Here is a 23,582-nt window from a genome sequence, read left to right as displayed (position 1 = left end):
TTTCCTTAATAATATTGTTTTTTCCCATTTTAATAGTTGTTGGGAGAATTCAGTTGTGACATTGGTAGGGTTGAGGTATATTATTTTTATTAATCGAAGTATAAATTGAGTAAATTTGAGAGATTAATTATTTTTTATCATAAAGCATAATTTAACTAGATTTGCAACTTTATTTCACCCACTAAACTATACAATATTTATCATGAAACATAAATTATGCATAATCTAAACTGTTTATATTTATCTTTTTTTTTTTCTCTCTCACTAAAGGTTATTAAAACTAAGGGTGTCAAAAACCAGTCCGAATCGGCCCACATAATTAAATCGGCCTGGTTTGAACCAGCCCGGTAAGCCCAAGGGCTTTAGGGGTCCGGGTCCCGGTCCGGTTGGGTTTTTGATTTGGGCCCAGTTAACTCGGCCCGACCCAACCCGATTTGGGCCCGCAGGTTAACCGGCCCGGCCCGGTTAAGATTTTTTTTTTTGAAAATTCAGAATTTCACAAACTGAAATTAAAAACTTAGTTTTAATACATTATTAATTTACTATCAAGTATTATTAATTTATTATATTAAGTAGCATATGTTTTTTATACTTTTATTTAAGGTAGTGTATATATTGAATGGTATATATATGTGTGTGTGTATATCTTCTAAATATAAAGTAGTATATATTTAACGTATACATGTGTATATATTTTATAAATTAGTATATAACTATATAACTATATATATATATATATATATATATATATATATATATAGATTGTAGTGTATGTTTTATTTAAAGTAGTGAATATATTGAATGGTATATATATGTGTGTATATATCTTCTATAGATGAGTATATTTAATGTATACGTTATGTATATGGTTTATAAATTAGTATATAACTATATATATATATATATTGTAGTATATATATATGTATTGTAGTATATATTTTATTTAAACTAGTACATATATATTGAATGGTGTGTGTATAGCTTCTATAGACGTATATATTTAACTTATCCAAGTATATATGTTTTACAAATTAGTATATAACTATACAAATATATTATAGTATATTTCGTTTAAAGTATTACATATACATAGAATAGAGTGTATATATGTGAATGGATCCTCTATAGACGTGTATATTTAACGTATACATGTGTATATATTTTATAAATTAGTATATAACTATACAAATATATATATTGTAATGTATATATATTGTAGTATATCTCATTTAAAGTATTACATATACATAGAATAGAGTGTATATATGTGAATAGATCTTCTATAGACGTGTATATTTAACGTATACATGAGTATATGTTTCATAAATTAGTATATAACTATACAAATATATATTGTAATGTTTATATATTATAGTATATTTCATTTAAAGTATTACATATATATAGATTAGAGTGTATATATGTGAATAGATCTTCTATAGACGTGTATATTTAACGTATACATGTGTATATATATTTGTAGTATATTTTATTTAAACTTTAAATTTTAAAGTAGTACATATACATTTGGATGGTGCGTATATATGTGTAATTGTGTATATGTGTATATATTTTTTAAATTCTAATGTAGTATATACTATATATATAGTGTATATATATTGTTTAACGTATTTATAATGTATATAGGTGGGTATATATAATATATATTGAAAAAAGGTTTTTTTTTTTATATTTTTTACCGGGTTTGACCGGTTTTTTAAACGGATTTGACCGGGTTTAGGTGGGTTTGATCGGTTTGGGTTAAGTGGGCCGGGTTAGGGTGGTTTTTAATTTTTTTACTGTTGGGCCCAGACCAGCCCGGCCCACTTAGACCCCAACCTAGCCCCGGCCTGGCCCTCAATCCGGTTAAATAACGGGTTGGTTCCGGGTTGGCCCGACCCGGCCCACTTGACAGCCATAATTAAAATATACTATTTGAAATAGTGAATAAATGATTTTGAAAACAAAAACATAATAATAACTTTTTGTTTTTTTGTTCTAAAGCGTCAAATATTTTGGATCAATGTTTAATTTTATAATTGAGTACTTTTTGATTATTGTGTTTTGTGTTAATTAACATGTAATTATGTATACATACAAAAAATGTCACATTGATCATGACTATATCATCATGTTAATTAATGACTAATATTAAACCTTTCTTCAAATCTAATCAACTTTTTTAGCAACAAAATAATTTCTATTTTGACTCTTCGAATGGGGGAAATTTGATTTATAACCCCACCTACCCCTCCACACACAAAAGAAAAAGAAGAAAAAAAGAAATTAATTATTTCTGTAATTAAATAATTAATTAGATGAAAAAAAACATTAAATAGTCATTGTTAGATGACAAAAGAGTATGTAGAAGACATACTTCTATGAATCGCGATTTGGTATGATCACATCGTTACCTTATTTTTTCTTTTCATTTTATTTTTGCTTGTTATCTAATAATTATATTTTATACTTTACCCGACGTACTTTCAAAATGTTGATATTTATCATTATGTAACGACGAAAAATAATACTCTCTCCGTCTCATTTTTTGTGGCATAGTTTAACACGACACAATATTTAAGAAAAAGAAGAAAACTTTTGCAACTTGTGGTCTAAATTGATCATTGAATATTTGAGTAATTATAAATCATTTCATTAAGGATAAAAGGAGAAAATGAAAGTAATTTTTTTTCTAATTATAATAAAATAACATTCTTTTTGAGACGGACTAAAAAATGTGTTACATAAAATGAGACAAAGGAATCTAACTAAATAATTATACTCATCAAAATAATACAATGCAACCAGGGACGGCTCAAGCATATTCGTGGCCTAAGGCTCAAATCAAGTGGAGGCCTTGAAATTTTAAGAAAAAATAACTTTCTTTTAATGAACTCTATTTTCAAAATTACATAATCGATTTTTTCTAATTATTCTTTTTTATGTAATAATATAATCAATGCATTTAATCTTTCTTGAGACATAGTACACTAGATATATGAACTTTTTCTAATAATTCTTTTTTTTATATAAATTTTTTTCTTATAATAATATTCATATTTTTTTAAAAAAATATTTATTATTATAAAAAATAAGGTCCATCAAATTTAGAGGCCTAAGCGGCCGCCTACTGTTTTAAAAGGCAAAGCCACCCCTGAATGCAACACAATGTAACAACAAAAGTATCAAATTTTCCTCTTACTCTAGATATTATATATCTATATTATTATTATATTATTTTTTTTTTTTTGGTCGAATATATTATTATTATATTATCGAAACAATATTACTCTTCTAATTATCAAAGTAATAAAAAAAAGTACCTGTATTTTTAACAATAATTCACCATAGCTATTAAAATTTCACATAATATGAGATTTAAATAAGGTAACTACGTGACATGCCATCTCATCATTACGATATAAAAATTTCCTATTTATTTAGCATGCATGTACTTAAAAAAAAATACAAGTGCCGTTATTTTCTCTCCACTTCTAAAGCTTCACCTCCATTTTTTTTTTCATAGGAAAAATAACAACCTTTTTCAAAGCTAAATAAAAAAAATAATAATTTCAAAGAAAAAATTTCCTTTCTTTTCTTCTTCTTCTTCTTCCTGTTATTTTTTGGCAGGGAAGGAGAAAGAATTTGATTGGAAATAATTGCTCAAATGTAAATATATTTTTAGAGCTTATATTATATTTTATGGAATTAATCTTTTCATAAGCTCCTATTTCCTTGCATATTATTATTACAAGAAGATTTTTTTTGATTCATTTGAGCATTTGACAAGAATTCAATTATTATTCCCCATGGAAGGTACTTAGCTTTTTTTTTTTTTTTTTGAATTTATTGTTATTTGTTTCCTTTTTATGTGTTATTATATATGTGTATAGATTGAATCTTTATAACATAAAAGATTATGTATGTTGCTATTTTCTTATGGGGTATATTTTTTGTTTTTGGGTTATTTTCCACCTGAGGGGAGGCTTGGCGTAACTGATAAAGTTGATGTCATGCATGTGATGAGGAGGCTTGGCGTAACTGGTAAAGTTGATGTCATGCATGTGATGAGTAGGTGGTCAGTAGGTCACGTATTCGGCCGCGTGGCAACAACCTCTTGCAGAAATGCAAGGTAAGACCGCGTATGCAGGAGCTTTAGTGCACCGGGCTGTCCTTTGGGGTTTCCACCTGATATCCTGTATCGTTATTGGAGCACGACTAAATTTGGATTCGTGTAGGGAAGTCCCGTAGGGGATAAAGCGCTCCCTAACAAAAGTGACTTTATGCTCATTCAGTGTCTGGTATCGACATTGAAACCCGACTAAATTCGTAATGGTAGGGTCACAATAAAACTTGAATCTTTATATGATACAAGATTATATATATGTTTCATTTTGCTTGTTGGATATAATGAATGTTCTTGTATATTAATGTTTAAATAGTAGTGTCACAATAAAACTTGAATCTTTATAAAATACAAGATTATGTATGTTTCATTTTCCGGCAGAAATGCAAGGTAAGGCTGTGTACGATACACTCTTATGGTGGGGCCCTACCCCGGACACTGCGCATAGCGGTAGCTTTAGTGCACCGGACTGCCCTATGTATGTTTCATTTTGCTTGTTGGATATATGAATGTCCTTGTATATTGATGGTTTAAATAGTACTTTCACAAGTCCGGACAAAGGAGGAGGGTTGCGGTAGTTTGACAGCCAGCGTAAAACTAGCCAATTCATAATGAATACGATCCATGTAAATCTTTTTTACGCTGGTGATCAATCTATAGCGCGATCTATGTAAATCATTTCTTGTTTTTCTGTATGAACTTTGTAGGTAAAAGCGGTGCAGCTGATGTCCAAGAAAACGGAGATAACAGGAAAAAACATGAGCCAGAGAAGGAAAAAGATGAACAAAAGGAAGATAACAACAACAACAACGACAATAAAGATGATCAGTACTCATCGTCATCACCACGAGGAGTTTTAGAGATACCTACATTGGGTTCGGGTTCATCAGATTCAGACAATAGCAGCATTAGCAGCAATGATGATCGGAGCCGCAGTTTTGCATCATCAACTTCAGGGGACTTAAGTCAGAGTATTTATTGGAAAAATCTTCTCGGACAGATAAAGCGAAGATCAATGAGAAGATTGTCAAGTATACCGATGTTAGGATATGAGATGATTCTACCGAAGAATATAAGAAGGATGTTGTCGAAGAATAAAACTGCTGAAGAAGAAGCTACTGATTGTGATGATATTCCTAAGCCCTCTTGGAGGAACTTTAGCTATGTTGAACTTGTCGAAGCTACTGATAATTTCAGTCCAGGTACATATATACCTCATCGTTCATTAAGTTTCACGAGTTTAAGTTATACGCAGTGATGGTGTAAAGAGTATTTACACGATCGAGTCGCTTGCAAGGAAATTTAGGTAACTTTATATTGTTAGTGAAGCCAAAGTGGTAGCGGCTGCAGCATCCACCGGCAATGTGTGGAACAATTTATGTATCTTCTTTTGATTTGACATAAAGTTTATGAACATAAAGAGGTGGCTCTATACTGCATTGCTCGGACTTTTCAAAAATACTATCGGATGTGTATTGGTTCATCCAAAAAACATGTGTGTTTTTGGAGGATCTGGCATGGGTGCGGAAACATTTTTGGAGGATCTGAGCAAACATAGTTCCTATCTGCTTTTTGAGAGTAAAGCATCCAGTACTTCCGAACTATGGCCAAAGTTGCTACGACACATTCCAACTTCACAGGTCCCTGTGACAAAAATACGCCAAGGGGGTAATAGGACCCCTATGAAGTTGGAGTGCGTCGTGGCAACTTTGGCCATAGTTCCGGGATACTGGATGCTTATCTCGCTTTTTGATGTAGTCATATGCCCAAAATTAGGTATATTTTCTACTAAAAAAATAATAGACTCTACTATGTAGTCCTGATTAATTTAACTAGAAAAAGGCTAGATAGACAAACATATAATATAAGTATTTTGCAGATAGTAAGGCTCATGCCTGAATCTTGAACTTCTTGAATTACTAAAGGAAAAGAAAAGAGAGGAAATTGGCAAAAAATTACATTCTTTTACAACCGTGGTGTCTCTTTCGTGCACCCCGACTAATTTCACAGGATACCTATCACCTCCCACCAGCAACAGGTCCAGGTAACTCTGTCCACAGGCGAGGATAGATGGAAATAATCACATAGAGTTTTCATCCGATGAGTGATACATACACTGGGTAGGAAGGTGTGGAGGACTAAGATTAGGGTAGAGGGTTAGTGGGTAGGAGTTCGTCCGTCATAGTAGGTAGAATGCTTTTGTTTGTATCTACGCCTGTAGTTGCTTGTTAATGGTGTTTCAATGTTGTTTTTGATTTCGAATAGATAGTTTATAAGTATTACCTTGTGGGTGCGTCGTTTTCATTATTATCTAGCGGTATGTTATCCCATTTTTGTTATGTTCTTTTATGTTTTCTATTTGTTTGTTGGTTATACTTGTTATCTGTCCTGAGCCGAGGGTCTATCAGAAACAACATCTCTGGTTCATCTAAGGTAGTGGTATGGACCGTGTACACTTACTCTCCCCAGACCCCGCAGGGAATACACTGGGTATGTTGTTGTTGTTGTTGAGTGATACATACACAATTTCACACCAACGATGTTACTGTCTTGCAAAGTTTAATCCGTTGTTAGCGGATTGCATAATCTGCATTACTCGAAAATCAATTGAATTTACGCGTAGTTAACCATTTGTTTTACTAAATTATGCCTTAAAATGTGACAGGCAAGTTGATCGGGAAAGGGGGACATGCAGAAGTGTACAAAGGACGTTTATCAGATGGTCAAGTAGTGGCGGTGAAGAAAATAACTAAGCAAGGAAAGAATGACAAGGACAAAATTGATGAATTCTTATCTGAGCTTGGAATCATTGCTCACATTGACCATCCTAATGCTGCTAAGTTAATCGGTTATAGTGCTGATGGCGGTTTGTACCTTGTTCTTCGGTACTCACATCATGGAAGCCTCGGTTCTTTAATATACGGTGCTTTATTCCCTCTTAACGCTAGCTATGATTGATAATATCACACTTAACGTTGAATGAAATGTCTATATATAGTGACTGATAAACAGAAACTCAGTATTTCAGGTTCGGAAGAGGCACTTGAATGGGAAATAAGATACAAAGTTGCTGCTGGTATTGCTGAAGGATTGCTTTATCTTCATTGCGAATGCCAAAAACGCATAATCCATAGAGATATTACCGCGTCAAACATTCTACTAACTGAAGATTATGAACCTCAGGTTTCAATATTTTTTCATCTTTTTCCGAATTTATTGTATGAAGCGAAGCCTCTTCTAATTTGTGTCGATACAGATTTCTGATTTTGGACTTGCGAAATGGCTGCCAGAAAATTGGCTTCATCATGTTGTTTCTCCCATTGAAGGAACGTTTGGGTATGTAAAGATCAAAACTTACATTTGTTGTCGATGTTGCTTTTTATGATTATAAACGCACGACAAGTTGGTTTTCAGATACATGGCTCCGGAGTATTTTATGCATGGAATTGTTAATGAAAAGACAGATGTATTCGCCTTTGGAGTTTTGTTATTGGAGCTAATGACTGGTCGTCGTGCAGTTGATTCATATAGAAAGAGCCTTGTGTTGTGGGTATGATCCTCGTAAACTAACATAATCTTACGACAAACATGTCATGCAACTTCATTTGAAAGTTTTTTCGTATGATTCATTCAATGTTTCTGAGAAGTATTCGATACCTGTCACAATTGTGTGTAGGCAAAACCGTTGTTGGAGAAGAACAACATCAAGGAAATAGCAGATCCTCGTTTAGGTGATACCTACGATGTTGTTGAGATGAAACGCGCCATGTTTACAGCTTTATCATGCCTTCACAACTTGCCTGATATTCGTCCAAACATGAAAAAGGTAACACTGCATTTTTACGTTCTGCCCCCTTTACGACCTTCAAATTCCACCACCATTTGTATTTTGATTTCGAGTGTTGCTGATCGTTGCTCCTTGCTAGGATTTGCAAGTGATAAGTTTATAAACTCATAAGTTACGGATGCAATCGCATACAAAATTCTTGGTTATAGAGTTAAGCTGGGGTGAGGGCGCGTAGGTCAGGTCCGGAGTGGTCCCCCCCTCCCCGACACCTACGGAGTAGGTATGAACCGGGTCATCCCTTAGAGTTAAAACGGAAGAACGGGAGCTTTGGAGTAACTGGTAAAGTTGCTGCCATGTGACCAAGAAGTCACGGGTTCAAGCCTTGGAAACAGCCTCCGGCAGAAATGCAAGGCAAGACTGCGTATAATACACCCTTTTGGTGGGGCCCTTCCTCGGACCCTGTACATAGCGGGACCTTTAGTGCACCGGGCTTCCCTTTAGAGTTAGAACGAAAAGGATCTTAAGCGACACCTAAATGTAAATGATTTAACATCTATCCAAAGTGACTTACAAGATACTATCTGTTGAAAGAACACGAGTTGCTACTCGATGTTTATAACCGACAAATCCAACAACAACACACGCAGTATATTCCCACAAGTGGGGTCTGGGGAGGCTGTTTCTGAGAGACCCTCGACTCAAAGAAAGCTAAAACACAACACTTACTAAGACATAAGCAATAGCGCGACAGAATTTTACTTCACCAGCTGATTACGTTTTCTCTGAGTCTGCAGGTTGTTCAGCTATTGAGAGGCGAAAATGCACCAATAGAGATCAACATCAAGCAGAAATCATTGGGAGGGAGAGCATTGATGTTTTCGGATGAGTATACGAGCACAAATTATCTCCAGGATCTCAACCGCCATAAGGAGCTCGTTTTGGAGTAAAACTTTCTAAACTTCTGTGTCATACGCTATCGATCCTACCTCTGATTCCGCTGCTGCTACTTATAACAGATGAAGTAGAAATCATAGCACTGATCGATGATTCGCTGATCATATTTTTGTATAATCTATAGTAGAGTTTTGTTAAGTTGTTGCTATAGATATCACATATATATCAGAGTGTACATACACAGCCACACCCTTTTTTGTGTTTCTTTAAAATTTTGCAGCAAACACATCTTCTAAAGCTTCCTAATTATTACTCTTTTCACTTCAACTTGCTTGTCATGATGTGTTACTTGAGTCGAGGGTCTTTCGAGAACAGTCTCTCTATCTCCACGAGATAGGGGTAAGATTGCGTACACTACTGTGTATGATTTTTGCATAGGCCTAGGACATAAACGTGCTCTTTGTTGGGCTTGCGAACAAAATTCCTACATTGATAGCTAAAACGGAAAAGATTGAAAAGCTATATATAAGGTGTAGATCTCATAATGGCGTATTTGGTCCAAAGTCGACAATATCATATCATATAAGAGTATGTAACTCGAACACTCCACTCTTTAACTAATTGGCTTCAACGGCATAGATGTCAGCTGAGGCTAAGTTTAAATGACACATTTATGTATTAATATTACTCTCAGCATCTCAATTTATATGATACTTTTTCATTTTTAGTCGATTTCAAAAACAAAAAAAAAATTACTTCATTTGTCGTAATTGATGTTGCAAAGTTAAAATTTCAAAATTCAAAATTTTAAACTGTGATGACAAATTTGGACGTAGAAACATTAAGTTTTTTGAAATAAAATTTCTTTATTTAAAAACTAAATTAAAAAAATATTATAAATCACAATAATATAAAAAGAAGAATTTTAATTAAGTCTCGAATTTATAACTATACGCATAAATTAGGATAGAGGTAGTAACATCTTTTCTTATTTAGCCGTTAGACATAGTTAACTTTTGACAAACCTAAAACGGAAGAGGATCAAAAATACCCCTGAACTATTCGAAATGGAGCAAAAATACCTTTCGTTAGTTTTTTTGCTAAAAAATACTCCTCCGTTAAATTTTTGGCTCAAAAATAACCTCCACTCTAGTGGAATGACACCAAAGCATGCCATGTGGACAAAAAACACCAATTGAATAGTCCACATCAGCGTCCACGTGAAAAATCCTTCATCTAATCCAATTTGGGTGTGTATAAATAGGGACTTAAACCTATACAAAGTTTGAATAAGTAGATATATGTGTCATATGTGGCGTCCTACATGCATGGCAATTCACGTCCTACGTAATTGTAAGATATGTATAATGAAAGTATCATTTAGACTTGTGAAACTAAGCAGGCTGGAAAGGTATGGCCCCTCCCCCATTGAACAAAGTCGCAAGGGTGGGCGCATTCACAATTGGGATCTGGGGAGGGTAGAGCGAATACAGACCTTACCCTTACCTTTGAGAAGGTTGAGAAGTTGTTTCTGAAAGACCCTCGGCTAAACAAACAGGTAACATGAAACTAACATATGATGTAACATGATTCACATTACAAGTATATAGTTTTGTCCATACAATAAGAATGAGAAAAACAATCACCACCATCTATTCTTGATAGGTGTAACAGCATTGTCTTAAGAGAAAATAGTAAGAATTGTGCATCAATTCCTCAATAAGCCTAAACCATGCTGCTCTCCAATACGGATTGAAACTGAGAGTTACAGCCAATCCCAGCAAGATCGATCCACAAGACACAACAAAGCCGATACAGAAACTCTCCGTATCCACAAACCCTGTTGATTCATCACTTCCATCATTTGATATATTTGACGATTTAGTACTGCTACACTCATTGTCTAATGGAACACCACAAAGCAAAGGATTCCCCTCATAGCTGCTTTTGTCGAAAGTTGAGAACTGAGCTTCAAATGGTGGTACTGCACCGGATAGGTTATTGTACGCTACGCTAAATATTGCTAAACTATATAGCTCAAGTAGGCCAACAGGAATTCTCCCATTCAAGCTGTTGTATGATAGGTCTAAACTCTCGATATCATGTAAATTGGAGAAGGTACCTGGGATTCTTCCGACAAAATGGTTGTGCGATAAGTTCAAGGCATGTATCTTGCTCAAGTTCCCTAGCTCAACGGGAATTTCACCTGTTAATCTGTTGCTTGAGAGATCAATACCTGTCATATACTTTAGAATGCTTCCCCTATAAGTGAGTGAGTTTCTCTTTGTCGTAAACTGGATCCGCGTTTCCACATCCATCAACCTGATGTCACTTCGAAAACCATATGAAATGTGGTAGTGCCTTGCTGAACTTATCCACCCCAAGAAATCTAACCACGCTTGCTTTGAAGTCGCTTGATAATACATACTTCCTGTTTCTGCATCACTTCCTGCTTGTATTAAATTACCCAAACAACGAAGGAGCGGACCATAAAGCTTGTTAAACGAAAAATCCATGATGGATAACTTGTTCGGCAAACAAACTTGAGTTGGAATTTCTCCTTGTAATTGGTTATTGTTGAGGAGAAGGAAGTTCAGGTTTGAAAGTGAGCCTATGGTGTGTGGGATATTTCCGGTAAAGCTGTTGTACCCGAGATCCAAAGTTTTCGAAGACGATATGTTGAGAAGTGCATCGAGTTCACCAACCAGTTGATTTTTGTCTAGATGGATGTGTTCAAGAGGTAAACCACTCACACAAGAAGGAACAGGACCTGAAAGTTTGTTTTCGGTTAAAGCTAATACCTGAATGAGCTTCAAATTGCAAATCTCAATTGGAATCGAGCCTTCAAGATGATTTTTGGATAGATCGAGCTGCAACAATTTTGTGTTGTCTCTAATCCATCGCGGAATCTCTCCAGAGAAATTATTGCTGCTAGCATCAAGTGCAATAAGGGGTTTGAAAAAAATGTTACTTGGTAACGGTCCTTCAAAGCTATTTCCATTCAAGTACAGATAAAATAGTAGACGCGGCCTGACATCTTTCGAAAATATTTGCCCTGTCAACTTGTTGTTTGACAACCGAAGGTAATTCAGTATTGGAGAACCAATTGCCAAATCGCTAGGAACTCCTCCGGACAAGAAGTTATGAGATAGAACTAGTCCTCGTAAATGAAAGCCGCCAATATCAGAAGGTATAGGACCTTCAAACAAATTTAGTGACATGTTCAGACTAATAAGCTTTGGGAAGGCTGAACTCATATTTGCTGGAACATGTCCACTGAGTTTATTATTAGAAACATCGAGTTGCTCTAAATAGAGATGACGACTGGATGGCAACTTCAATGGTCCGGTGAAAGCATTATCTCTAGCATAAAGGCCTGCAAGTCTGGTGTTATTCTCTAACAACCAAGTTGGAAAGTTCCCTGGCAATTGATTGAGGTCTATAGCGAGAATTCTCAAGTCGTTCTGGTAATGAAGAAAATAAGGCAATTTTTGAAGGTTTACGCATCCCTCAATAGCAAAAAACTTCAACTGGAAATTTGGGATCCAATTCTTGAACTCGGTGTCTGTTGTTAGAGTATTAGAGCCAACATTCAAGTAGGTAAGTTTTGAATGGTTGACGAATTGATTGAATGACAGTGGAACTTCAAATTGGTTAAATGAAATATCCAGGTACTCGAGTGATGTGAGTCTCCTCCAGAAAGGATATGAGGCTATATTTCCGGTGAAGCGGTTCCCTTCAAGGCTCAGCCATCGAAGTGCTGTCAAGTTACCAAGACATGAAGGAAGTGTTCCTTCAAAATTGTTGATAATGAATGCCAACTCTTGAATATTTTTGAGTTCACACCAACCTGTATTTAAAAAGATAAGGTTTAGATAACATTATGCTAAAATAAATTTCTACAATAGGTTTAGATATCATTGTTAAAAAAGGGCAACTCGGTGCACTAAAGCTCCCACAATGCAAAAGGGTCCGAGGAAGGGCTCCATCACAAGGGTGTACTGTATGCAGCCTTACTTGCATTTCTGTCAGAGGCTGTTTCCAAGGCTTGAACCCGTGACCTACTAGTCACATAGCAACAACTTTACCAGTTACTCCAAGGCTCTCCCCTTCTATATTTATCATTGTTGTTAGTCTTAATTTCTGTGACAAGATTTACTAGTTGGTTAGCGAAACCTATTATCCTCGTAGGTTTGGGTACTAGTTGCGATCTGTATAAAGGGGTTGTAACCGGGGATTCTTTATACGATTCTTCTCATTCATAGTGGATGACTATGCATTTGCCGTGAGGATGTAGTAGCCTGTTTGGCCAAGCTTTTGAAAGAATAAGCACTTTTGGCGCCCAAACAGGCTACTAATTTCGTTAAATCTTTGGGTTATATCTTCTTTTCTATTTGCTCTGTGTACGATTGTGTGCTAGTTAACATGTGATCGTCAACAATAAGAACAAATAAAGTTACCTCGATTAGGGAGGGTGCCATAATTGCCACCAAAAGCCATATTCAACGCTTTAAGAGAAGTCATTTGTCCAATGCTTAAGAGAAAATTCTCATTTAAATAAGATCCCTCCAAGTTCAAGTACTCCACTGTGCTCATATTTCTTAATGCTTATATGTAAGAGAATCAAAGAAGAACAAAAATCAACACAACAAAGAATTTCTTAAGGAAAACTAGTGATTGTTTAAATTGCGTGGACTCTTCATTTTTTATGTTGTACCCAGTGTCAGATTCTCCAAAAGTAGACTACTTTTAGAGAGACACGCATCCACTGACATTTTTGAAGAGTCCGAGCAACATTTGAATTAGAGTTTACTTTACCATAAGTTGTGGCAGAAGCTGAGAGATTACTGTATAGAAACGAAAGCTCTTTGAGCGATGAGAATGATTTCAGGGATTCTACAACTTTGGTTGAGTTTGAATTTGAATTTCCAAGTTGTAAATTTCGTAGAGAACTCATTCTTCTATTACCTGTACAATACATATTCTCAGTCATATATATATAAGCAGCAACAACATACCTAACGTATGAGAGTAATCCCACAAATGGGATTCGTAGAGAACTAATATCGCATGTTGATATTAGGGCAACTACATTTATCGTGATACAAAGAATAGTTATAACATATGAAAAAGGAACAACTGATAGTTAGGATGTGAAACTCGCGAAAAACTGATAGTAAATTATTACAGCATGAGGGACCAAGAATTCATGTACCTTTTGTAGTCACAAAGCTCTCAAAATTGTTCATACTGAGATCCAGAGATTCCAAATTGCTCAAGGCAATTATATCTAGACAAGTAAATTATAATATATAGTAAGCACCAAAGAAAGTACTAGCAAAGTTTAATTTGATAAAGGAAGTTAGTGGGAAAAGAATTTAACAAACCATTCATTTCAACATTTCCAACTATATCATTGTCCATGAGATTTAAAAGCTTGAGAGATGGAAAATGCTTCAAAGATGAAAAGATGGTGGAATTTAAGGCATTGCTAGTCAAGTCAAGTTTCTCCAAATTCCTCAATCCAGTGTCTGCACCAAGACCTGCATTGGTATATGAAATTCATCATTAAAAAATATCTTTTTCTGACATATAAAGTGGTTTTTTTACTTATTTTCTGGTGTTCGTTTAATAAGCAGAAAATATTGTCCCAAGAGCATTTAGGTCGGGTCCTAGGTTGGGGTTGGGTCCTAGGTCAATGTTGGGAGTCTGGTCCCGGATTGTGATCAGGATCGAGTATTGGACTAGGTCGGATTCAAGGTTAGGAATTTGGTCAGAATAGAGAATTGGGTCCCAAGTTGGGGTTGAAAACAGGTCGGGGTTTGGAGCGATGGGTAGGGGTCGGGATCAGGAGTTGGGTCTCAGATTGAGGTTTAAAAAGAGTTTTCGAAAACATTTAAGCTAATCAAACATGAAAAGATTGAGAAACATTTCCTTCGTACTAAACACACCCTGAACCTGAAAGTTTTGGAAAATTGTCATCCATTGCTTTTAGTCACTTCTTGTTTTTCTCTACTATAACATTTTTAATAATCTTATACTATAATGTACAAGTTAACTTGTGTTACGGAACTGAAGTTTTGATGATGGACATATGAATGAAACATGTTATGCAAGCTGGTCCACAAAAGTGTAGAAAGAATAGTCACAGGCAAGGCTACTGATAGGCTAACAATGCGTAAAGTCAGGAGTGGATAAGCAAGAAGATTCAGATATGCTCTCAACACTTATCACATGCAGCAAAGAGGTTGAAAAAGAGATAAACACAAACACTTGAAGATTGAGCAAACACAGGATTCCTACTCGATCAAGGAGACATAATGCAACAAGGAGTGAAACTACCTGAAAGAGTCCTATTGAAGAAAGAAGAGCACTAAAGGACTCAAATCAGGAGTGGGCTTAAATAGAGAAGAAATGATATTCAAGAGTTTCTCTGAAACACTGACAAGAAAAGCATCAATCAGCAAATCAGTTCACTAACTTGAAGAAGAACCTGGTCCTTTACTTAGCAAGTCGTAGACTTTGTATAGTAGGTTGGTTCTTTGAGTTGTAATGAGTTTTAGTTCTAGTCTCAGTAAAATATAAACTGAGTTAGGAGTTGTTTCTTCAAGTTAGGAAACTCGAAGACTTGGAACACTTATCTTGGGAAGATTTGTCTTATTGTAGAAATAGAAGTTAGAAGTTTTAATTCCTAGTTTACAAGAAGTCTTGTAATTTGTTGATTGTTGAGGCTTAAGAGTATTAGTGAAGTTGGGGTTAAATCCTGTAGAGGTACAGGTCGTGGCTTTTTACCCCTTTCTTGAGCCGGGTGTTTTTCACGTAAAAATATTATCTTCATATTTTACTTCCGTGAACCACGTTAGCTTACTTGTTCCACTGATAAGAAACTATTAGAGTAAACCACTAAAATCAGTAGGGAACGCACTTTACAACTTACCCAAAGCAGAAAGGACACTGATGTCATTGATTCCACAACCTGCCAAAGCTAGTGCCCTTAAATTGCTCATTCCAGGGCATTTTCCTGTTATGCCTTCATCTAAAAATATATATATATTTCAGTTAGTTGAAGTTTAAATATACTTTATCGAATATCACAAGGATTATAATCGGAATAGCATTTGTTACCTATAGGCATAGTGTAATTTTTCAACGAACGAAATCCTATTGAACCCATTTGCCCGCTCGAACGAAAATTCAGTATTAAAATCTCTAGAGATGAAATCCAACACAAAGATGATAAAACATTTGGAAAGGGAAGATAATTATGCTCCAAATTAAGTACTTTCAGGTTGGTCAATTGTGACAATTTGTCAAATCCTGGATAACAAAATCACAAGAAAAAAATCATGTTATATATGCAAAGAAAGAGAAGAGAGTATGTGTTACAATGTTCAATAGTCATGCATTTAAGATCAGGCAAAAGGAACCAAGTTTTTTATTAGAAAAAAAAAATGTTTTTGAGTAAAAGGAGAAAATGTCGAATTACTGGTCAAAGTTGCTACACACACTTCAACTTCACGAGGGTCTTATTTCCCCCGAACTCCATTTTAACATATTTTTGTCACTTTTTTGTCTTGATATGACACTTTTTTTACATAAAAATAGAATCCACGTCAAAGGTGTCACGGCAGTTAAAATGGTTGACAAAAATATGCTAAAAGTTGGAGTGTGTAGTAGCAAATTATAGTTTAGTTGGTACTAGATGCTTTACTCACTATTTTTTTTTGAAAAACACTTTTGAGAAAACACACCTATAGAAACACTTTGAAGTTTGGAAACACTAATGAGTGACCAAAAGTGTTTTTTTCGAATTAATTAGTCAAATACAAATTATTTTTCATGAGAAGTACTTTGAAAAGGTGACTCAACTTCTCAGCTAGAGTTGGTCGTGGGACCTGTCACTTGTTGGCATAATGCAAGCTAGGACATGAAAATTCAAGTCTTATGAACTAGGGTCAAATTTGAATTAATCGAATCAATGAATTTTGAATATAAGATGTGTGCTTAAACTAAAGGGAAAAAAGTCAGAAATATATCTAAATTTTGGGAAAATTTGTTGTAACACGTCTCAACTTTGTGAGGGTCCCATGACCCCCTTCGACTATTTATTACCGTATTTTTGTGGCATATATTTATCCCGTTGGACCACTTCAGGTCCTTACGCGCTCAGTGCGCATGTGTTCACGTAGTGGTCCAGCTTGGCAAATATATACTACAGAAATACGTACGGTAATAAATAGTTGAGGGGGGTCATGAGACCCTCACAAAATTGAGTCTTGTTACAGTAAATTTCGCCAAAATTTATATATATTTCAAACTTTTTCCCAAGTAAAATCATGAAATAAGAGATTTAACCTTCATTTTTGTTCCACCCTGCAATAAAATTTTCGGACAATACAAGAAGTTGTAGTGATTTGAATGGAAGAAATAGAGTGGCATTAAAACTCCAAGCAACTCCTGATCCTTGTCTTGCTGCTCTTAGATTGAGTTCGATCACTCGACCTGTCGTTAAGTCAAGATTAGTAAGGTAAGGCCTAGCCCTCTTTGGTCGTACTTATAATAAAATGTCGTTAGACACGCTTTCTAGTGGTATAAGTTGGATTTTAATAAAAGACCTGTTGTTAAGTTGCATTTTACCCAACGCCAAGAACAACAATCTGAATAACCAATCTCATTATAGGTTGCCCAAAGGCCTAATTGTCCACCATCTGAACTCATCATGTTTGCTTGTAGCTCTAACAAAGCACTTCTCTCTTCATCCCAACACCGGTTGGGGCGTGCAGTGGCTGAGCCAGTAATCCTAACAAAAGGGTTTCAAAACAATATTTGAACTTGAAATGATGAGTGGATATGAGCAGGGGCGACTCAAAGAAATAAGTAGCGTTGAAAGTCAAATAGTAATGAGAGGAGTGATTCACAACTATGGCCTTATAGAGGTTGCTGGTCTTGAACTTTTGACCTCGTCTGTCTCATGGACAAAACTTCAAGTTCAATAAGTTTTGACTTTTTATCCATGAAGTAAGCGAGGGGTCAAAAGTTCAAAATCAACCGCATGCAAAATAAATAAATAATGATATAAAAGTGTCAAGTGTGTACGCAAACCTTATTCCCATCTTCAAAAGTAGAGGCATTGTTTCTGATAGATAATTCGCTCAAGTAAAAGCAATACAAAAAGTTCAGCTTGGAAAGTAGAGAAGTTATTTATTACCCTCGACTCAAGTAAAAACAGTAGTGCAAAGCAGTTCGCAGGACAAAATGCTAAAGAAAACTTATAAAGCACCATATAAAGCACCCACAACAAAAACTTAATATTCCCCATATCCTTCAATGTCAGTACTAAAGTAGTGTATTTTTTTTAATTTAATTGTGCTTTCATTTTTAAGACTATAGTTTGCTGATGTTGTAATAAATATAGCTAGTAGAAGATTTATATAGGAATATAATTTAGCCACCTCTATACATCCAACCCCACACCCCAAAGAAAAATTCTTTTGAGGATAAAATAGTACTCACCTTTGTTCGTCTGATTTTGACTTAATGTAGAGTTGAGTAAAGCATTGTTTCATTTTGAACTATAAATAAAATTTTTGAGATACATTCGAATTTAAGGAGGATCTTATTACCCCTAAACTAATTAAAATCATATTTTTGGTAATCTTAGTGTCAACACACTGAAGGTCCATGTAGACACTAAGGTGTCAAAAATATGATGTAAATTAGTCCAGGGTAATAGGATCCTCCTTAAATTCGGGTGTGTCTCAGCAATTTCGTTTATAGTTTAGGGTGGAAACAGTGTATTTTCTCTGTAGAGTTTAAGAAAGTAGATAAATTTGTTGAATCTTGTGGTCTCAAAGTAAAGGGATAATACATAAATATGATCCTAAATTTGACACCAAATTATAACATTGACTTTAAATTTTGACAGTACACAAATAGGACCTTTAACTATTCAAAACCTGAACAAATAAACACCCCGATCCTATGTGGCAAAACACGTGTTGTACACGCAAAACGGCACGCGTTCGAGTTGAAATTGAAGGATTTTTTTGTTCATCTTTTGTATAGTTAAACGGCTTATTTGTGCACCAATAAAGTTAAAGGTCATACTTATAATATGTGTTTTTATTAGGTGGCACCATATGAGTGAATTAATAATTCACGTCTAAGCAAGTGAGGTACACACGTGTAGTTGCAAAATCGGAGTGCCTTTTTGTTCAGGTTTTGTATAGTTAAAGGACCTACCTGTGCACTATCAAAGTTTAAGGTCAATGTTATAATTTGGTGTCAATTTTAGGGTCATATTTATGTATTATGCTTAAAGTAAAGACATAATACATAAATATGACTTTTGACTTGACATCAAATTATAACTATGACCTTTAACTTTGCTCGTGCACAAGTAGGCCCTTTAACTATACAAAAGCTGAACAAAAAAATACTCCAATCCTACCTGACAAAATGCGTGATTACACTCAAAATGACGCGCGTGTGGGTAAAAATTGGAGCCCCCAACAATTAAAAAAAATGCTTAAATGACTGTATACCCTTAATGAATCCTTTATACATACATACATATATACATATATCCCTTTTCTACTTTATTCTCTTTTTATTTTCTCTAACAACTCTATACAAAATTAGAAAAAGTAACCGGAAAAGTACGATCAATTATCTAGTGCTCTTCTGTTTCTCCCTAAGACGATGGTGCATGCTTCATTTGTATATCCGAAGAGCTAAAAGTTGTAAAGAAATTGTGCAAATTTCATGTTAAACGCTTCTATTTTGTGAAGCTTCAATGGAAAATTCCAATAATTTTTCTTAATTGAAAGGGAATAAGACATGAAAAATTTGTAGGATTTTCAGCGGATTTCACATCTTCTAAATGAATTTTTCAATTTTCATCGTACTTGAATGTTATTTTAATGAATGTAGCCTTTAATGAATTATTTTTTATTTTTTAAAGAAAAATTTAAAAAGTACATGTATTTATGATGGTGGTATATTAAGTTTTTTTTTTAAATATCTAAAATCTACGTGTATCTTTTTAATTAGGTGACAACATTTCGTTGGAGTACTAGCCCACGTGGGAGCGATTTTCATGCATAACTATATAAAAATTGAAGTGTTTTTTTCCAGCTTTTGTATAGTTAAAGAGCCTACTTGTACACTGACAAAGTTAATATCTAAAATCTACGTGTATCTTTTTAATTAGGTGGCGGTATTTGGTTGTAGTACTAGTCCACATAGGAGCGATTGAGTTTCACGCATATGTGTTGCAAGATCGAAGTATTTTTTTGTTCAGCTTTTGCACAGTTAAAGGACCTACTTGTACACTGACAATGTTAGAATTTGATGTCAAGTAAAAGGTCCTGTTTATGTATTATGCCTAAAATAAAGATATGTAGAATGTATCAAAATGTTCAAGATCATGTCTCGTGGAAAGTTGAAATTAAAGAGTTGTCGAGAAAAGGAGAGATTCTTTTTAAAGTTGTTGTCATGTGGCCAAATGTCACGAGTTTAAGCCTCGGAAACAACCTCTGACAGAAATGTAAGGTACGACTGCGCACAATTAAACCTTGTGATCGGACTCTTTACCAGACCCTGTGCATAACATAAGCATGTATATATTTTTTAAAAACTGACTAAAGAAAATAAGGAAATCAATTAAAATGGAGGAGTACTAGTCGAAAACGACCTCTCCATCTCTATAAAATAGGGATAAAATCTACGTATACACTACCTTTTTATCTCTATAATATTTTACATTAGGAGTAATAGTATGCACTAATTTTCAAACATGTATGATATATGTGAAATTGGTTATCATTTTCAAGAATGCATTGACAAATGGGGCAAAATTTTGTTTGCTTAGATGACTTGAATGGAATATCAATCACTAAAAAAAAAAGATTGAATTATATTGTCACACACTTATCCAAATCAGAAAATTAGCCTCTTCGTTTGGTTTTAGTTGACCCTTTTGTTATTTTAATTTTAGTTGTCCTATTTATGAAATCAAGAGAATTTTATTATATTTTTCAAATGCTATCTCTATCGTTAAATGACTACATAAACTATAAGATATATTTTTAAAGTATAATTAAGAGAAAATGCACTGTTTCCATACTAAACTATAAACGAAATTGCTGAGACGCACTCCAACTTAAAAGGGCTTCTATTACCCCTTGAATTAATTAAAATCATATTTTTGGCAACCTTAGTGCCTACTGGCACATACGTGGCACACTGCGTGAATCAGCACACTGAAGATCCATGTAGACACATGTATGTGCCACGGAGACACTAAGGTTGTCAAAAATATGATTTTAATTAGTTCAGGGGATAATAGGACCCTCCTTAAGTTCGGATGTATCTCAATAATTTCGTTTATAGTTCAGAGTGGAAACAGTGCATTTGCGTACTCTTAAAAAAAATAAAATATTTGATTGTGACTTTAATTATTATTGGTCATTACTTAGTGTGGTTGCCCCAAGTCTACGGCAAAATTGAAAGTCATGCATTTATTTGTGTGGATGACTTGACTAATTCCAAAATCATACATACTCTACTAATCAATCGAAAATAGAAATCATATTTATGTTAACTTTTGAAAGTGATAGTAGTAAATATCAATCAATTATATGATAGGTCTAAACTCTCGATTTTATGTAAATTTTTTGAGGTGCTATCTCATATTAATATTGAGAATCAACTCTGATTAGTTACTCATTAATAGATTAACTATTATACGAGATAGGTCTATACTCTAGATTTCATGTAAATTTTTCAAGATGGCACCTCATTTCAACGCTGAGAATCAACGTTGAGAAATCCGACTAATTTATCGTTAATGGATTAACTATTGTACGAGATAAGTCTAAACTCTACGTAAATTTTCCGAGATACTACCCCATTTTAACACTGAAGATCAACGTCGAGAAATCCGACTAATTTCTCGTTAATTGATTAACTATTGTACGAGATAGGTCTAAACTTTAAATTTCATGTAAATTTTTTGAGATGCTACCCATTTTAACACTGAAAATAAGTGTCGAGAAATCCGACTAATTTCTCTTTAATAGATTAACTATTGTACGAGATAGGCCTAAACTCTCGATTTCATGTAAATTTTTCGAGATGCTACCCCGTTTTAACACTGAGAATCAACGTGCGAACTCTAATTAATTGCTCGTTAATAGATTAACCATTGTATGAGATAGTTCTAAACTCTCTATTTCATGTAAATTTTTTCGAGATACTGCCCCATTTTAATGCTGAAAACCGATGTCGAGAACTCCGACTAATTGCTCACTAATAGATTAACTATTGTACGAGATAGGTCTAAACTCTCGATTTCATATAAATTTTCTGAGATGCTACCCCATTTTAACGCTAAAAATCAACATCAAAAATTTTGATTAATTGCTTGTTAAGCATAAACTAATTCCCCGTGCCTCTCGCATGCGAAGCGAGCGCTCTAACATATGAGCTACACCCCCTAATCATAATCAATAAGACAAAATTAAAATATTAACTATATAATTAATGTGTTTACACAATTAGACAAAAGTGTTGATTATATAATTTATTCATTCACTTGACTTATAACTTGAATTGATCTTTCAAAGTTCGACAAAAATTTCAATTGATCAAAAGTTTGACTTAGTTCAAAAGATTTATCCTAAATAATTATTATTTTAAAAAGTGAAAATACTCTATTACCACTTTGAACTATACGTGAAAAAATTGAGACACACCCGAACTTTAGAAGGGTTCTATTACTCCTCCGAACTAATTAAAATCGTATTTTTGACAACCTTAGTGCCTATGTGCCACAACACTCTGAAGGATCCACGTAGGCACACGTGTGTACCACGTAGGCACTAAGGTTGTCAAAAATATGATTTTAATTAGTCCAGGGGTAATAGGACCCTCCTAAAGTTCGGGTGTGTCTCAGCAATTTCGCGTATAGTTTAAGGTGGAAATAGAGCATTTTCTCTTTTAAAAATTTAAGATCAAAGTTGACAACGATTTATCCTAATGCTCTAATCTTAAAAAAGAATCTACTCAATAAATAAAAATAACTTACTAAACTATATTTTGTATTTGTTATTTTTTTCTATGGATGTGAAAAGAGCCAAAACGACAATTAAGGCGGGAGGGAGGGAGTATAATTTTGGAATACAGTCAAGTATATCAATAACAACATACTCGGTATATTTCAATAAAATAGAGTCTGAGAAAATTAAAATACATGCAGTCCATATAACTATCTTGAAGGTGAGAGTAGCGGATCCAAAATTTAGAAGTAGTAGCTGCTCAGGAGGTTCAAATACCTATACTCAAAATTTTATGGTTTCGCATGAAAATGAAAGCATTCAATCATCTTCCCAACTTCAGGGGTACTTTTTTCCATCTTATATTAATTTTTATATGTCTTTATATAATTATACTTATTCTATGTCGAATTTAAAAGGTGTCGAAGCACCACAATTTTCCACATTAAAGCTGCCGCAATAAAAAGATCGTTTTTGATAGACCTGGGGAAAACATAATACAGTCAAGTCAACCACACAAATAAATGCATGGTAAAGCAACTTTGCCATAGACTTGGGGAAACCACAGTAATAAATTGGAGAAAGTTCACAAAAAGTGATAACTGAAACAGACAGATTGAGAATTTGAAATTTATAGAAAAAAAAAAATAATAATTTAAATTAATACAAAATAATAACTAATTTATAGTAGTAACTGATTAACTAGAAACATTATGAT

The 23,582-nt window shown here is 34.3% G+C and overlaps 1 protein-coding gene and 1 pseudogene across 2 annotated transcripts; one reads left to right on the top strand and one right to left on the bottom strand.

The window, feature by feature from the left end:
- The first annotated feature begins 3,529 nt into the window (after positions 1–3,529).
- LOC107854064 (receptor-like cytosolic serine/threonine-protein kinase RBK1) lies at positions 3,530–9,134 on the top strand. 2 transcript variants are annotated; one of them, XM_016699064.2, is made up of 9 exons: positions 3,555–3,816; positions 3,986–4,132; positions 4,834–5,328; positions 6,792–7,049; positions 7,155–7,309; positions 7,383–7,462; positions 7,541–7,676; positions 7,803–7,952; positions 8,708–9,134. In XM_016699064.2, the coding sequence occupies exons 2-9, from the start codon at positions 4,126–4,128 to the stop codon at positions 8,858–8,860; spliced, it is 1,434 nt and encodes a 477-aa protein (XP_016554550.2). In that variant the 5' UTR covers positions 3,555–3,816; positions 3,986–4,125; the 3' UTR covers positions 8,861–9,134. The 2 variants fall into 2 exon arrangements, with proteins under 2 accessions (XP_016554549.2, XP_016554550.2); XM_016699063.2 differs by lacking the exon at positions 3,986–4,132 and having other exon boundaries at positions 3,530–3,816.
- Positions 9,135–10,354: 1,220 nt separating this feature from the next.
- On the bottom strand, positions 10,355–18,065 carry LOC107854065 (annotated as a pseudogene).
- Between the last annotated feature and the right edge of the window lie 5,517 nt (positions 18,066–23,582).

This window comes from Capsicum annuum, chromosome 5, assembly GCF_002878395.1.
Source record: "Capsicum annuum cultivar UCD-10X-F1 chromosome 5, UCD10Xv1.1, whole genome shotgun sequence".
Classification (NCBI taxonomy): Eukaryota; Viridiplantae; Streptophyta; class Magnoliopsida; order Solanales; family Solanaceae; genus Capsicum; species Capsicum annuum.
The sequence above is the reverse complement of the archived record's forward strand: the minus strand, read 5'-3'. Positions and strand labels throughout refer to the sequence as shown.

Coding starts and splice junctions, on each gene's coding strand:
- LOC107854064 (XM_016699063.2), top strand. Junction 7,310..7,382: donor CTGAAGATTATGAACCTCAG/GTTTCAATATTT, acceptor GTGTCGATACAG/ATTTCTGATTTTGGACTTGC. Junction 7,463..7,540: donor CCCATTGAAGGAACGTTTGG/GTATGTAAAGAT, acceptor GTTGGTTTTCAG/ATACATGGCTCCGGAGTATT.